At 38.6% G+C, this 17554-nt stretch overlaps 1 protein-coding gene across 3 annotated transcripts; it reads right to left on the bottom strand.

Moving 5' to 3' along the window:
* Window positions 1–1557: 1557 nt before the first annotated feature.
* SEC22C (SEC22 homolog C, vesicle trafficking protein) lies at window positions 1558–17241 on the bottom strand. 3 transcript variants are annotated; one of them, XM_057398924.1, is made up of 7 exons: window positions 17086–17241; window positions 16323–16532; window positions 14107–14270; window positions 11985–12167; window positions 6314–6432; window positions 5652–5717; window positions 1558–3680 (listed from the first exon to the last, which is right to left on the bottom strand). In XM_057398924.1, the coding sequence occupies exons 2-7, from the start codon at window positions 16502–16504 to the stop codon at window positions 3480–3482; spliced, it is 915 nt and encodes a 304-aa protein (XP_057254907.1). In that variant the 5' UTR covers window positions 16505–16532; window positions 17086–17241; the 3' UTR covers window positions 1558–3479. The 3 variants fall into 3 exon arrangements, with proteins under 3 accessions (XP_057254907.1, XP_057254909.1, XP_057254910.1); XM_057398926.1 differs by having other exon boundaries at window positions 17130–17198; XM_057398927.1 differs by lacking the exon at window positions 1558–3680 and adding an exon at window positions 4220–4728.
* Between the last annotated feature and the right edge of the window lie 313 nt (window positions 17242–17554).

Below are 17554 nucleotides of genomic sequence, written 5' to 3'. Positions count from 1 at the left end.
TCAAAACTAAATGAAGACAACCATTACAAAAAAGCCATTTATTAGATATATGTACATATATACATATGCATGCAAAATTATTTTATACACATTTACACAGGTTCAGTTATTAATACAGTGCAAAAATGTCTAAAAAGGTACCAGCCCACCTTCTACAAACTTAACAGGTCATTGAGAGAAAGTAAAAAGGAAAATCCACAGAAAATTATCAGCTTCATAAAGTGCCTAAAGCACTGCAAATCTTTAAGTTAATGAAGTTTATTCTTTGTGAATGTTCTTGTGCTGAGCTGCTGGGTGAGGAAAAGTTTCCAAGAGACTTATCTTGAAAAGTGACAGAATTAAGAAGATGCAATTCAAACAACATTAACCAGTTTAAAGTTGAACAAAAAGGGATGGATTCCTGTTTGGGGATTTGATTCGATACAGGCATAATCCCAAATTATGAGTCGGATTTCATGAACTCAAACTGCAAGTCATTCTTTTTTATTAAATCTTAAAGCACTGAGATCAATGTAAACTCTTCTGTTCCTCTTGCTGTTTCACCATAAGAAAACATTTAACTATATAAATACCACAGAGATGTAGAAGCCATTCTAAATACTAACATTAAAATAAAAACAAAGAAAAAAAATTGGTCCAACTGTGCATGCTCTGCCTCAGCCTGGAACCACAACTCAAACCTACTAAGTGCACAGATACTAACACACACGTATTAATCCACATAGATTCCTTAACATGATTTACACATAATACAGGAAAAAAAGCAAAACCAAACAAAGGAGGTTGCAAAGGGATTAAGATGAAACAGCAAACCAGAGCTTTGTTCATTTAGTAGAAAAAAAATAAAATACATGAAGGCAGAACTGAACCAACTGCTTCTGCCTGATTTTATCAAAATAAATTTCAGGAAAAAGAAAATATTACACAAAACCTGAATTTATCCTATGTTAAATACACAAGCTACCTAAACACCTTGTTCTACCATTCTTACTGCAGAGCTGCTGCTAACGTCACCTGGCATGAGGATGTATTTGATTTATGATAAAGCAAACAGATGCTGGGGAGGTATCAGAACATTACAGTCTCTTCCAATCAGCTCAATACAAGGATGAGGAATAGAAAGCAGGCAATGGTTCACTGGCCCAACACTCGCTACAGCAGGTGAGCTCAAAGCCTGCAGAGGAACAGTAAAGCTCTTCTGGACATTTTAGCCAGACTGAGGCTAAAAAGGTAGGAGCACGGAGTTGGGTCATATCACTGAGGTCTTTTCATAAAGTTCTGTCTATCTGTAGTATAAAATGCTTCATCCTTTCCCACAGGATGATTCCCCAAGGTAACCCAGCAGGCTGATACCCAGCTTATGCTCCTGGAAAACACAATCAGTCACCAGCTCCAGTACCCTTAACACAGTGCTAAATTACTACTAGCATCTTTCTGAGGCTTTTATTTTTTCAAAAAAAAAAAAACAAAAAAAAAACCAAACACCTTGCAATCCAAACTTGTAGCTTGGTTCCTGCAGTCTCTAAAGGGTACCTTATCGGGTAAACCAGCCTGAACAGCATGAAAGCTGTTCACATCTCTGGGATCATCTGGGCATTCTAAGGAAAATGGTTAAATTTTGGCTTTGTTTCTCCATTTACACTCTGTCAGAAAACTAGGGTAACAAACAACTTTAATCCACTCCCTTATAACAGAAAATTATTCCCTTTTGGCACACAGCTCTAGTTGTTCTCTTAAATGGCCGGCTAAAATATTCCTCTATCATTCCTACTAGACGAATCCTCACAGTTTAAAGGATTTCATTATGTTACTCTTACAGTAAACGGGATAATATGGGATGGAAAAGAAAGAACTACATTTTACTACTGAAAAAAGCTCTGGCACCAAATCTTTTGCTGTCCTAAAAACTGTTCAGGTTGTAATGATCTGCCTATTGATATCGTTGCTGCAGTCAAACTGCATTACAGAAGTGATACTGAGGTACAGCACCACAGGTTTCTGATGCGGCAGTACACTGATACTAATCTTTGCATCATGAGACTGCAGGAAAATTGAGATACAAGAAAGTACTTTTGTTAAGTGCTTCTGCAAACTCAGGAAGACAACTTTGCATCACGTTAATCACTTTGCAACCACTAGAGGTAGAGACTATGCAAGAGGAATATAAATCTTTGGTGACATCCCTGGTGGAAGAAATGGGGCAACCAGAAAACACTTTCTTAAGAAAAAAAATTAAAAGGAAATCTAGAACCATACTGCCACAATAAGACACCAAAGAGTTCTCTACATCTTCTCAGTTTGAATGTTTACAACCCTTCAAGGACAGCTGCATCAAAATGCTATGCATTTTTTTAAACAGAGAGCCTGTGTTATTCATGTACATTCTAAAATGCTCCTATGCACCTCAATACATCACATTCAAGAATACCCAGTGCAGCAAATGTTATTCAGCTCTTGCATTCAAAAGTGCAAACTCATAAATTCATCATAGTCTAAGAACTCAACACCATTAACTAAAGGTGTTTTATATAACAAAGAGAACCTGCTCTTGCTTTCCATTATTGGTAATGGCTTTCTACCAACCATCTACACTTTTTTTTTTTAAATAAAAAGGTGAAGGAGTCAGTAGCCTGTCATAAGTACGCTTGGGAGATTTATTATCTGTACAGACCAAGCAAACGTGGAATTACCCTTACGCTAAGAGTGACCTTAACCAAGGAAATAAAGGCCGCTTGAGCTGAAAAGATCATTTATATTCACTTTGGCTTATTTTATGCTGCCCCAAGCATATTTGCAATTAACCAATGAGCACATACTTAACTACAATGCGCTGTTTAGCCAGGAGATATTTATAGCCTTTATGGTTTTTAGAAGACCCACAGTGTTTTCCTTTCCTCTCTTTCAAAACCTAGAAAAATTACCCTCAAGCTCTTCCTAATATTTTTTTCCCACTGCTATTGAACTCACCTAATTATGGCAAACTACTCCTTTACTCACATTTACCAAGTATCTTAATGCTTAACAAATTCCATAGATAAAAATGTTACCCACCACTTTATCGTCACTGCATTATACAAGTTTAATTTTTTCAGAAGCATTGGCAAGGCAAGACGCTGACCTGCCAAACTATTACAAAGCCAGTAAGACAAATGGCAAAATGCTGTCTAGATGGTATTAGTCAAGGAGTAAAAGCCTACTGATGGCAAGGAGAACCTCCATCAGCTGATGGCACCTGACAAGATCTACCATGCACAACTACCACATGCCATGTTAAATACAGCTACATTCCTCACTGTGTGTTTGACACGATTACAGTATCCTACTTTACTTCAAGTTGCTTTGAAATATCCTCCTTGCAGTAACCACTGTCACAAATCTTTAAAAGCACCCCAAGCAATTTTTGTCCAGTTTAATTAAAAAAAAAGCAACAAAAAAAAAAGAAGAGTTGTAAAAACAGAATAGCAAACCCAAAGCTTTTTTCATACTCCACAGTCAGGCTGTTTCTCCATAAGTTGTCTTGTCAGTATCTGATAAGAAGAAAGAGATGCCACTCCTACGTGAAAGGCTATTTGCCAGAGGTTCCGTAATCCATACAAGTAAATGTTGCATAAACAAACGGAGAAAAGGAGTACAAATGTTTTCATCTTTCTTGCTGAGCTATAGAAGAGGTACAGGTAACACTGCAAAAGCACCAGAGAGACAGCGTTAGCATTAAACATTTTTACATGGAAAAGACGAGGGGTAATGGGCACAAGTTACTCCTGGAGACATTCTGATTGGATACAAGGAGAATTTTTGACAGCGAGAAGAATCAGCTACTGCAATAACCTCCCCAGGGATGTGATGGACTCACCAGCATTGAACACTTAAGATTTAGCTGGACAGGGTGCTGGGCCATCTAGTCTAGGTCATGCTTTGCCTAGAAATATTGAACCAGATGATCCTTCTGTTCCCTTCCAACCTGGTATTCTATGATTCTATGACACTATGCATAGATGAGATACACAGCTGAGAATTGATGGCACATCTGTGCCTCCTGGATGTGCCTGCCAGCACAGTGATCACCGAGAAGCCCAAAGTTTCCCTTCGACTCCTATGCTGAAAGGTCCTCCAGGAACAGCCAGAGTGGTGGCCTCAACCCAGAACCTACCAGCTAAACACAGATTATCAAAAAATGTCTGTCAGCACAGCTGGCATCCCTCCTGCCTGTCTCAGCCTGGACTAAAATGAGTCGAAAGCTGAACCAGCTTTCAAAAACTACCTATAATTTTTACAAGACAAAGGGTTAGAAGCCAGAAAACAGTAAACCCAAATCTGCTTCTGTCATATTTTTTGGGGGATAAGTAAAGGGCTTCATTCTCTAGACTTGACTCAGTTTCTGTTAACAGGTTCAGCTAGGAGTTAAAAGTTCTTTTTCCTTTTAAATTCAAGATCAGGTGGAACCTATTTGCTAAGTATGTGTGAAGAGCAACAACCCTTAAAGGAGAAAACTGAAAACTCAAAGTGCTGGCAGAAGAGTTACTTTCTTAACCCAGGCAGTAACAGATCATGCTTTCTCACTTAAAGTCACAGTTTCCAGCTGTGCTTATGACACAAGTAGAGATCAGCATGCAGAAAGCAGTTCACATTTAAGCTGAATTTATTAACAAGCATTTTGTAAAGATGACTGCTATAGATGAAAAGGATAAGAGAGAACTCTGTTTAGCTTCTCTAGCTTTTAGGTACTGACTGGAAAAAAAAAGCAGGTCAGAGCCTTTCTTTGTGAAGAATGACTTGCATCGAGTATTTAGATTCAAATCAGTATCTCCATCTTAAAGCTCTGCCATGAGCAGAGGAGTAAGAAGGCTGAAAGACAATATAATTTATCTATTACAATTCAATAACTAGCCGCTGTGCAAGCTTCAAATACCACAGATAAATAAGTCTCGAGACAGGGGTCCCCAAACCATTAACCAAATGCCTACAGCGTACTCATTGCTCAGTACTGCTGCATTATGTTACTTCTGTGAACTAGTAACCCAACCACAGCAGCTTCCTGCAGTGGCAGGATAAAAACTAAAGATTTTCCAAAGAACATACTTCCCTCAAGGTAAAGGTTGTGGACCACTGTTTTAGGCATTTTAAGAAACCTCTCAAAAAAACTCCATCTAGAGCAGATAATACTTCCTCATTCAAACTTTTTTTGCATAAGGAGGTCAGCACAAATAATCATAGAATCATGGAATGGTTTGGGTTGGAAGGGACCTTAAATATTCCATGGTTCCAACCCCACTATCATGGGCAGGGACACCTTCCATTAGATCAGGGTGCTCCAAGCCCTGTCCAGCCTGGGCTTGAACACTGCCAGAGATGGAGTATGCACAGCTTCTCTGGGCAACCTGTGCCAGTGCCTCACCACCCTCACAGTAAAGAGCTCAGATCATTTGGCAAGTCAAAACATGAAAACACTGAAAAGGCTTGCAACTACAGTTTGCCAGAGGTCAAATTGTGCCTTTAACTGTACTTGTGCCACTTCACTGGAATACCTTAGTGGAATCACCTAGGTAGGATACTAAATCCCAAACTGTTCCTCTGCTTATCTGAAAATTACTTTGTCTTGTATATTATAATATTAAAATAATAAGAAAGCATTTTATTTACAGTTAACATACCTGAAAAACACAGGCTAGAAAAGGTAGGAAAAAAGCTATCACATTTCCAATTCCTTCATGATCCTCCTGTTTAGATTAAAAGAAGTAACAAAACAACTGCATCAGGTACAGCTTTTAGCAAGTATTGCTTGATATTTTAGAATTCTGCATTTCATCAAGTACCTCTCATTCTAGTTTATGTTGATCAACTGTAACAGTGTTAAACAACAAGATCAGTATCACTGAATGCAATATGAAGAACTGAGGCTTAGGTGATGATTCTTGCTAAATAAAACTGCCACCATACAATCAAGACACTTTTTTTTCCTACTTTTTAAAAGTTGTGTAATTTTTTAAAGCATATGTGAAAATCTAAACAAAAGCATCTAGAGCAAAATACGAGAATTGGAAAAAAAAAAAAATCCAGCCAGCCTGGCAAGACTTAAATATTCCTCCAAATTTTAATGTCCCTAGAAAAGAATAAAATGCCATATGTTTCAATAAACAACAAAACACGAGGTCCAGCAGGTGAGCAATCAGCTGTGCATTCCCTGGACAAGCACCACACTTCGTGCGAGAAAGTGTATGCTCTACTAAGCAGCAGAAGAGCCACCCTTAATCTGGTTACCCAAATAATTCACTCCCTCTGACTCACACACAAGTTTCAATTCAAGCAGGGTTACCTGAAATGAATACTCTGCTAGGTGAACTCCTCGAATGAGATTCAAAGCTCCACACATGATGTTCAGAACAAGTGACAGAATGCCCAAGGGAGTCACACGCTGCATTCTGTAAGTAGGCACTTAAAAAAGGAAAAAAAAAAAAGAAAAAAAAAGAGACATTGAAAGCTCACAACACAAATTAGCTCATGCAGATTTTAAACATTTTCAAAACCTTTCATGCTTGCTCCAGAGAAGACCAATTATGACTAGAAAACTGTTTTTGTTGCAGTATCCTGCTTAGTTCTTCAGACATCTACAAATCATCAAAGCTCTGGAGTATTTTTTAGAGAGGTTAAGCAATAGAATTTGTTCTTGAGCTATTTCGCATTAATGTCTTCTACTATGGTGCACACAAATATTTTTCCACCGTTTATTACAGCAGATTAGCATACCTAGCACTCTTTACAGGTCAGTAGAAGAGTGAGACGCTTTAAGCACTGGTCTGGCAAAGAGCTTAAATTTTTGACACCCACAAAAGCAAGACAGCAATTCATCTCTTCCTCAACTGTGACTGACTGTGTCTGTGGGAAAAAGTAATATTTCTTCCCACCAAGCTCGAGGTTTCAGGCTGGTATACAGCAATTTAGTTTTTACCTGCATAGCTTCCACACAGCATTCGGTGCCCTAACCAAGCAGTTGACAGGACTCAGCTGTACAGCCAAGGACTTTCATGCTCTGCTGCTAGAACAGCTGTAGGAGTTGGCAGGAAAATATTACCTCGTCACAGCAAGGAAATGTCTGTCACAGAACTTATGGGCCTCTCAGACTGACAAAACATGGTCAAACCAAAATGTGATCAGCAGGTTGAGGGAGAGGATTCTCCCCCTCTGCTCTGCTAAGACACCCCCTGCAGTCCTGCATCCAGCTCTGGGACCCCCAACATAAGAAACAGAGCTGTTGGAGTGAGTCCAGAGGAGGTCAAAAAGATGCTCCAGGGGCTGGAGCACCTCTGCTATGGAGACAGGCTGAGAGAGCTGGGCTTGTTCAGCCTGGAGAATAAAAGGCTCTGGGGAGACCTTAGAGCAGCTTCCAGTGCCTAAAGGGGCTGACAAGAAAGGTGGAGAGGGGCTTTTGACACGGGCAGGTAGGCAGAGAACACAGGGGAATGGCTTTAAACTGACAGAGGGAAGATTCAGATTAGACATTAGGAAAAAAATTCTTCCCTGTGAGGGTGGTGAGACACTGGCACAGGCTGCCCACAGAAGCTGTGGCTGCCTCATCCCTAGCAGCGTTCAAGGACAGATTGATGGAGTTTTGAGCAACCTGGTCTAGTGGAAGGTGTCCCTATCCATGGCAGAGTGGTTGGAACTGCATGAGCTTTAAGGTCTCTTCCAACCCAAACCATTCTGTGATTTTATGAAAATCGGGGTCTAGGAATTAAACTGGATGCTACACTTTTTTGTCTTTGAGCCACATTTTACAGTGCGTTACAGTTCCATTTCTCCATGTTTCACAGATAGTGAACTATATCTCCTTGCATTTCCACCTTCTCCACTACTACTACATAACACCCACACCTCCAAATATCATTTCTTCAGGATCATCTAATTGATACATACCTAATTAAGGTCAAAGCAATTATTATAAATGTGTATTTAACTTTGGAACCTGCCACTTCTAATTCAGCTTTGGTTGTACAAATCTCACCTATTTTTGTCCTAGCTGTGCTCGCTAACCCAACAGATGCCACACCTAGATACTCGCCTACATTTCATCCCTGCCCTTGGATCATCACAAGTAGAACACTGTCAGCATAGTAAACAGGAAGATAATCTGCAGCTCAGATATAAAATCCAGATCCTCTCCTGCACCAACATCCGTAAGATGCCGGAGAGAATGAATGAACCCTCATATTCTCAGGACCCTCAGCCTCCTACCCAGATGTAGCCAGCTCCTGACTACTGTAGATAAACTAAGTGACACACCAGACATGGTCTCTGGCTTTTGTTTCAGTGACATATGAAGCACAGTAACAGCCTAACATTGCAGTACTGAATAGTTTAAGACAGAAAAATGCTTTGTGTCTTCTCCTTCAAGAGAGATTTTGATGGATGTAAAAAAGTTTGTTGCCAAATTAATATAGGGATATAAAGTATCTTTCATTGTGTCGATGCAATTACCTTGTCTGGCATGCATTCATACATCCATAAATTAATCTCCAAAGCAGCTGCAAAAGGAACTGTATTAATTCAATTTGATATATGTCACATTATGAAGCATCACTGTATGTTATTGTAATACACATGTTCATGTATATAAATGGTGCAAGTAACCCTATCATTCACAGGCAATTTTGCTTTTTTACCCCATGCAGTGAAATCTAAGGTCCAAACAGTGTGCTGGACAGAAGCTGCACCAGCATGTTTGCTCATGCACTGACCTGAGTATGAAGTTTCTGATTATTTTTGATAAATTAAGTAACGTTGCAGCTATATATCTCTCTCTCATGGAAACTTACTTATGAAGACTGCTGTTTCTTCTCTGTTTCAAAGGTTTACTTCAGAGGCACACAGTGTCTCTCAAAGAAAAATTATCAAGTGCAAGTGTCATTCATTGTATTTTGCAAACCATACATGTCAAGAGTTTCTATTCCCCAGGGAAAAACAATGCAAGTCTTGATATATTGCTTCTGTAGCAAAGAATATTATGTAAAAGTGACTAGTTTTGTTTTCTTCCTGTTGTCCAGATAAAAATAATTACTATCACAGATGCAGGGGAGATTACAACATCCAGTTACTCAGGGTTCAGATTCTGTGAAAACTGATCTCTAAATTGTTTGCTGTGGTGCTTTATTTCTTCTATACTATTCCGAGGTTTAATTCGCAAACTGAAATTTCACAGTACAAGCGAGAGAGGTACTTCTAGGGGAGAAATTACTACAGTTGCTTGTGTGAATTCAATCATTTTTATAAACAGAATTTCATACTAAAATTCCTTACTACACTAAATAAGGAAACAAGAGCACTCTTAGCTTAAGAGAGGCAAATTTGCAGAAGCACAATTAAATTCTAATTTGGGTTTCAAACTGACTCCAAAGGAGAAAAGCTGTGTACTTCAGGATACAAGAACCATACAGAAGATGTTCTGGGGACTGTGGATTACCTAGCACTCAGGAAAAATGCATCTGCAGATTTGAACACTTACAGAACAACTCTGTGAAAATACCCTCACACAATGAAGAAATGGAAACCTCTGACTAGAAAAGATTTTCTGAGCAGAGGCCTCTGGCTATTTAACCGGAGACTGACACAAACGTCAGTACCACACTCCATCCTGTCTCTTCAAGGCACAGCACAGCAAGGGTTTGACAATGCATCACATACCCAAAGCTCCAGATAAAGACAACACCAGGAGTGAAAAATGAAATCAGACTCAAACATTTTAAAGTAAAATACAAGCACACAAGAGAGAAATACGAGACATCTTCAAAGCACACCTGAAAAAGGACCCTGTGAAGGACTCCCTGCATGCCTACAGAAGACTAAACATTGATCAAGGGGAGCATAATGCTCCATAATTTAACAGCATGCTTACTAGACATATAGCACAAGTTGTTGTTCTACTTCACAGAGCCAATTCTGATGCAAAAACTCTCCCTCTTCACAGGAAGCTACTTCAGATTTCTTCTGTATATAGACCTCACTATATTCAGAAGTTCTACCAGCTGTGCTAATACCAAGAAACAAGATGAGACTTTTGCAACAGCAGCTTAGGTTGTGTAAATGTGGGTCAAGTATATGGTGCTAACATTGTTCTAGCAAGAATTGGGCTGGGTTTAGTTAAACAAAGGAAGGAACAAACAGAAGGAAGAGTGGGAAAAAAAAGTAAAAATAAAGCTCTTATTCCCATATATACTAACAAGGACAAAACTACCCTGACTTTGCAGACTCCTTTCACACTAAAATGAAGAGTGATCACACAGCTCAAAATAAGACAAGAACCAGCTACCACCATGTAAAGAGATTGATGTTTTGATCAATCCACTGAGTGATCTATCCTCACTATAGAATACGGACACAATTAAATTCTGCTCTCCTGCAACCATAACACTTCCAACATATGCTCAAGAAATCTCCTACAGAGAAGAGCCGTAACATAAATAACGTTAATATGGGAATAAACACCATCTACAGAGTTAAACTTAGAGCAGTAAAGTGGTAATGATGAGAGAGACATAAGCCAGGAAAGCTGACTCCATCTGAGGAAAACAGATGATCATAAACATGATCCTTAAAATGAAGGTAGAATGATGTGTAAGAGTATTTGCATTAGATCAGAGAGAACAGCCAGAAATACAAAGCCAGATGAAAAGTAAAAGAAAGCAATTAAGAATATGGGGGAACTGAAAATGTATTTCTGATCTGTGGATACAGACTAGTTTGCAAATGTTTACCGGCACCAAAACTGTTTACACTAATGCAAAACACTTCTAAACCCAGTCACATCGTTAAAATATTTAACCTTCAAGCTCTAAGGCGCACTCGCAAATCTGTTTTCAATTCTATTTTTTTCTTCTTCCTAACCACTGCCCCTTTGTATTTTAACTTAAAATATGAACAGAGTCCAGCTCATTCAGCAGAAACAACAAGACTGAGCAACAGAAACTTCATTTTATCAGTGTTGTATAAGCCAAGAACACCACAGAAAGAGTAGATACAAGCTCAAGGTTCTCCAGCTGCATTTAAACCACCATGCTAATACAATTAAAACTGAGACATAATTTAGTGGTGGACTTGGCAGCGTTAGGTTCACAGCTGGACTCAATCTTACAGGTCTTTTCCAATCTAAATGATTCTATGATTTCATTTTATAGAGGAAGCAGGCAGGATTTTGAGTAGGCAACTGAAAAACAGATAGGAAGATACCAATTTTACAATGAATAAGTACAGTTTAGTACTTGGAAAAGCAGACAGAATCACAGAATGGCTTGGGTTGGAAGCTCGTGTAGTTCCAACCCCACTGCCATGGGCAGGGACACCTTCCGCTAGACCAGGTTGCTCAAAGTCATGTCAGACTTCATTACGAAAAGGTCCCTCATCAAGCCTTTATGTGTTGTTTATACAGATATACATATCCTCTTTTCAGATTTTTAGTAAAAAGCATTTTATGTTAAAGAATAAGGTAAAAGGAGAAAGCAAAGCAGGGAGAATAACCCAACATGGAAAGTCTGGGAATGAGTTTTACCCTCAGCTCATAATCCTCTAAACTTTTCTTTCCTCAAGCCTGAAGCAACTCAGTCAGACTGTAATTACGTATCTTCCATTAGAATCTGCAACAAGCCGGAATTAGTTGAGCTTCTTTTGTCAAGAGAAAATTTAACAAAGAACTACTTAGAAGCACGAGAATGTAACATGCAGAATGCCAAGTCCAGTTACAACCAACTGTCCATAAAGAAAAGCTGGTCTAAGACTGGAAAGAAAGATACTACCATGAGTCCTTAAATGCTCTGATGCATACCTGCTATATTGTTGTTAACTATGATAGAAAGGCAGTCAGTCTTTTCTTGTGTTTCAGGCACATGATATGTATATTTCTCAGTACAAAGTGAACTGGTGCTGTTACAGGTTTTTTCTACTGTTTGCAAAGTTAGGTTAAGGAAGTCTACTGTCACCTGTGTGTAGTAGTAACTTACCAACCTCCACATGAACACCTGCATGCCCACCATTTGCCATCCCATTCATCAGCTCCATATCCTCTAGTTTCAGCTGAACTGGGGGCTGGAACTTCAGCTCCTCCTCAATCTTCTCCCAATTGTCCTTCATTTGAGAGCGATTTGCACCATTAAAACGGCATTTCACTTTCTGAATAATGTTATCTGAAACAATATAAAAACATGCTTCAATTAGCTTTGCAAAAGTTAAGTGCTTCAGGTAATTATTAATCAAATCAGGGCACTCTTTTTAATTATTTTTCATTTCTTCCTTCATTTCTTTTCTTACTCATTTCAGGTGTAGAATTCCACTCCTGGTTAGGGAGAAAAATATCTCTCCTAGGTATTTTATATCACACCCACTCCCTTCTGGATACTTTAAATCTCAACATCCTGCCTGCAGTGGATTGAAAACAAGTTTTGATATTCCAGACTAGATTTAACACATATCTTAAACTACTCATGAACTATATGAGAAGCAATTCCACATTGTGTTTTAACAACATTAAGGATTAGGGTTTTTCTCCAAGCACAGAAATAAATTAATTCAACTTATATTTGAGTCATGAAGCAACTCTGACTGGCAGAGTCAATTCCACAGCAATTCTACAAACATCCAAGCCACACATCTACGTAGCTCAGCCTACTTCATCTCTCACACTTCAAATTTAATGCCATTTGCTAGCAAATCCCTTTCCACAAACGTGGCTGCTGGTTTGACAGGAGTTGAACTCAGTAGAGAATTTTTCTAAGTACTTACTACTCATACCTCCAGAAATGAAGTACCTCACTGTGGATACTTCCCTTTATTGTGCAAAGATACTGGCAAATTCAAGCTATTTCAAACGCTTAGAGAAATAAAATGCAAAAACATTTATTTTCCTAAGATATCCTTTAAGTAAAATCCATATCTTTAAGATATTGTGACGCTAGAAGATTTGCATAGGTTGACCACAGCTGCTCCTGGATACGATACATATGTAGCAGCTTAAGAACAAGTTCCTTAAGGAGGACTTCTGTGTCGAATACACAACGCCATAAGCAGCCCTTGGAGAAAAATCCTGTATTTTATCTTAAGTAAGTCTGCTAAAATCAGCTGTAGCTACCAGACAAAAGGCTACGATGTTAGGCATTAAGTGGATCTTAGCTTCAAACACAGAAAAGTGACCAGGGCAGGGAGGGTGGTGAGGAGGTGAGAGGAAAGGAGAGGAGGGCTGGAAATCACACAGCAACCTTAGGTAGACTCAGTACAAAATGCTGTACAGTAAGAGAAATTAAGAAAAGGGTTTTTTTTTTTCTTTCTTTAAAAAGAGACTTACGCAATTGAGAAGCTAGACATTCCCAAATTCCTATTCAAGTTTGTTTGGTTTATTTTGTGGTTTGTTTTTTTTTTTTTTAAAGACAGCAATTTGGATCTTCGTACAGAATTACATCACGCCTAGAATGTGCCCTGCAGGGAAATTCACCCAAGGCAGCTGTATGTATCATACACTTTCCTTGTAAATTTCCCAATCTTTTAAGCATGAGCTTAACACTGTTGCTGAAATCTGGATTGAAGTGTGCTAACCACTGCACTGTTTCATCCCTTCCTAGGAAACAGTTTCTCACTGCAAGTGGATTGCGTTTTATAAAGGTAGGACGTACAGTAGAGCAGCTCCTCCTTGGCAAGAAAACCATTTATTTCAGATTAAAAAAGAAACACTATGCATGATTATGAAGCATTATGTAAATTTAAGTCATGCCGTAAGTAAAGCTGCCCATAATAATCTATTCTGTCTCCCTTTTTTCCTGTACCCATCTATCCCCACTTGTCAGATATTTTTAATTAAGTTAAAAGTGTTTGAGATAAGGATTTCTTTTTCTTCCTGTGCTCGTTTAGTAATCACCACAGCACTTTGTTCATCTATTAAAGGCACTGTAAGGAACTGCAACAGTCTAATTGTTTAAGACAAATACAGGCTCTCCCTGCTACTCCTACACATGCAAAGGCACACACAGAGATTCATTTTCACAATCAGGCTTTGGCCAGGAGACACTGTTTAACATCATAAAAGTAGCAGACACACAATTAATTAATTCTCTATTAGAGAACAAAGTTACAAACCAAATTCAAGAAAAGCATATGGTCTGGAAGCTAAACCAATGCTTGTTATATCATAGGAAGCAGCAAATTCCCACTGAAGCTCCTCCAGGAAGCAAAACGCCATGACAGTTGAGTAAGTGCTGGAACAGATTGCCATGCAGGCAATATCCCCAGAAGAAAGGAAACTGAAATAGAGAAAAAAAAAAAGAAAAAAGTAATATCAACATAAAAAGGCAAGAGAGTCACGCTGAATGCAAGAAGTAAACTGTGCTTTCTGTCAAAATGAAATGTATGGACTGCGCTGAAAGAGCAGACTGCAAAAAATATACGGTTTGCGCTGCTGTAACAGTCATGCAGCCCCTGCAGATCTAATATCTATTCTTAACTCATTCAGTATGCCTTGGCATAATAAAGATCACAATACAGACTTTATGAAATCGCTCCATTAGTAAAAATTACGGACATTATTTTCCCAGGCTGCCTTTAAATCACATCAATAAGAAAAGAGATGGCCAGAAAACATCACTGGCAAGAAGGTTTGGAAAGAAAACACAGTGGCTTTCCACAAACAAAACTAAACCCAAGCAAGCTTGTTCACAGGAGGTAAGCAGATATATTCATTGCTCTCTTTGAATACAGCAACTTCATCTTAACAGCAAGAGATATTTGTTAACTTGCCCATACCAAGATATTCAAACACTGTTACTGTGAAATCATTTGTAACAAATAAAGATGAGTTCAGATCAGATACAGCACAATAAAAATTGTACTCCAAAAGGGGTCCTCCTAACGCTGAAGCCATATTTATGCAGAAGTTTCCACCTGAACATGGCCCAAACAGGGTATTCATCTGACCAAAACACAGGTGTGTTATTTAAGAATGAGAGAAATTACTCTCATCTAGGCTTCCTTAAACAAGATGGGAGCCAGGGCACCTAGTTTGCATGTCAGCACTACAAGCAGACGGCTAAACTTCCACAATCCCCACCATAATTACAGATTCGTAAGCATCTCTGACAGAAGACTGAGGAAATCTTTTCTTACACATTAGCCATTTTTAGATCAGTATAAAATCAAAGTCTTGGAGCTGCACAATTACTCTCTGTATTTTTTCTCTTTTCCACTATTTATATATATATCATCCCTCTCAAAGAAATACTTGTTGCTTCTATTTTATCACATTTTTATTTATTCATTATATCATGTACTTGGGATTTATGGTTTTGGTTAGCTCTGTGACAGCCTAGTGACGCTGCGTAGGTTCCCTAAATTCCTTTTGTCTCCAGCTCACAGTTGAGGACCAACACCACACCTTTGTAAAACTACCTTTTCCAAGCTGTCAATAATTTATAGCCTTTTTGCCATGTATCTGTATGCACTCATTTCCAAGCCCAATGCATAGCTACTTCTGCAGCAACTACAGAATGTTAAAAGCAGAAAACATTAGCATTAAAGGGCACAAGTTCACTTTGAGGGAAAAGGAATTAAAATGCTAATCTTTGGTTTTCCAACTGATTCAGTGTAAGTTCAAGTCTACTTTCTCCAACCATTCCCGCAGAAAGGGGTAATTTTAGTTGTGTTAGTTTAAGTTTTCTAATGTTTGCTAACCAAACAAGCAATCACAAGCTAAAACTTAATTTTTAATTTCTTAAAATAAAGACTATCATACCCTTGTCCAATAAATAAAACCAAAGATTTATAATTTGTCCACACTGGCTACTGTCAGCATGCTTCAGGCCTCCTCAAGACATATCCATCAGCCAGAGGTCTAGACTCAAACCCTTCTGGTATTTGGAAAACAGAGTGGGCAGTATGCAGGAGAGAGGCACGGCAGTTCTGCGCAAGCCAGAATCAGATGACAAGGAACTGGGGTTTAGACTAAACTAATTAATTCCTAGGCATTAGGACGCTGTCTTAGAAGGTGTTTGTAGAAGTCCAGGATATTCCAATTGCTAATAGTAACAAGTACTGCCCATTGAGCACAAAGCATCTGGTACAAAAATGAAAACTAAAATAAGCAATTCTTAACATATGCTTACTAAACTGAGTAGGAGCTGTGTGGCTGTGGTGCTGAGAAATAAGGTTTCGAAATACTTGGAGGTTATCTAGAGATGAGCGGTGAATTTTCAAACTGGAGTTAGGCACTATGGAATATACCTAAAGTTTAACTAATCCCAGGTCTAACATTTCAAAACTTGGAAGTAAAAAAACACAACCAAACAAAAGCAGCAACTTACTGTATGCTCAAGTCATGTCCTTTTACTGTGCCTCGACTTGGATACTGTGCCAGAATTGAGGATAACACCTTCAATCTCTTTCTGCATTCCAGAAAGTCCTGGTTGAAATGAAAATCTGTGGAGGCTGAGAGGGGAAGTCCATCCCTCACCCGCACCACACAGGCAAAAAAGATCATGGACATTCTCCACAGGAGTACTCATGAGGACAACCTGAAAACGAAACACTGAATTAGGTTAATGGATGTGATATTAGTTACTTACAATTAAGTATGCTAGCCAGGAACATGTCGAGGTAAGCATTCATTCACCACTGCTACTGAACAGTAGCTCTTGTAACACCACTGCAAACAAAAGGCAATTAAACTGCTCTCAAAGGTCACAGCTGCATCCATTTTTTGCCTCTCAGACAAACAGGTGAGGCAGGAGATTTGACAGAGGAATTATTTACCTGAAAAATAAAACTATTTTTCCTCCTTCTGCTTTACCTCAAGCACCAGAAATGCTGAGCAAAGTTCTTAAAGGTATTTATGGAAAGTGGCTAACCCCCTCTGACACAGCATCTTCACTGGTGTTGCAAATAGCTGCACTAGTGTTGCAGTTATTTTCTAGTATAACAGATATAAAAATAATTTTCAGGTTACAGCCCGTCAGGCGCTTTTTACAGAATCAACTAGGACTAAATATAGAATAAAAGTTGCCCTCTCTTGACTTCTTACTTTTAACAGATCACAATGTCCCATGCAAAGTTATTACTGGGATTTACCTGGTACATTCAGAACATAAAAGAGATCTGTCCTTCAGACATACCAGGAGTATCCGTGCGAGATGTTAGAAAGCCAATGCAGCAACTCACATAATCTCTGAAAGACAACCATAAGGAACCATTTTAGAAAATGAACTAATGATTTATATGTCTATACATATTTACAATGTAAACTCTCCCATGCAGTGGGTAAACATGTCCTAGAAAGTATTTTGCCTACAGAAAATCAGACAAGTAAATTTCTTATCCAATATATCAATTCCTAGATGCATTCAGAGACACTATGAAATGATATGCAAAATATTTCTGATGTCCCACTCTCTGTTTCTTAGTTATCCTAGCATGCTATAAAAGACCAGCTCTAATTCAGGCAAACTCCATAAAGGAAGCATTAGGGAGGGGAAGGAAAAAAAAAAAAAGGGGGGGGGGTGTGTGTTAAAAAAAAAAAAAAAAAAAAAAAAAATCACAC

This window comes from Pezoporus wallicus, unplaced genomic scaffold (assembly GCF_028554395.1).
Source record: "Pezoporus wallicus isolate ANWC-B61680 ecotype Strahan unplaced genomic scaffold, APGP_CSIRO_Pwel_v1 contig_3487, whole genome shotgun sequence".
Taxonomy (NCBI): domain Eukaryota; kingdom Metazoa; phylum Chordata; class Aves; order Psittaciformes; family Psittacidae; genus Pezoporus; species Pezoporus wallicus.
This window is presented reverse-complemented; position numbering and strand designations above follow the sequence as displayed.

Bases quoted from the DNA above. Each gene is read 5' to 3' on its own strand.
- SEC22C (XM_057398924.1), bottom strand. From the start codon at position 16,504: ATGTCCATGATCTTTTTTGCCTGTGTGGTGCGGGTGAGGGATGGACTT. The intron at 6,433-11,984 runs GTAAGTTACTAC...TCCTTTTTTAAG, and splicing joins AGGTGTTCATGTGGAGGTTG to TGCCTACTTACAGAATGCAG. The intron at 5,718-6,313 runs GTAACCCTGCTT...TAATCTAAACAG, and splicing joins TAGCAGAGTATTCATTTCAG to GAGGATCATGAAGGAATTGG.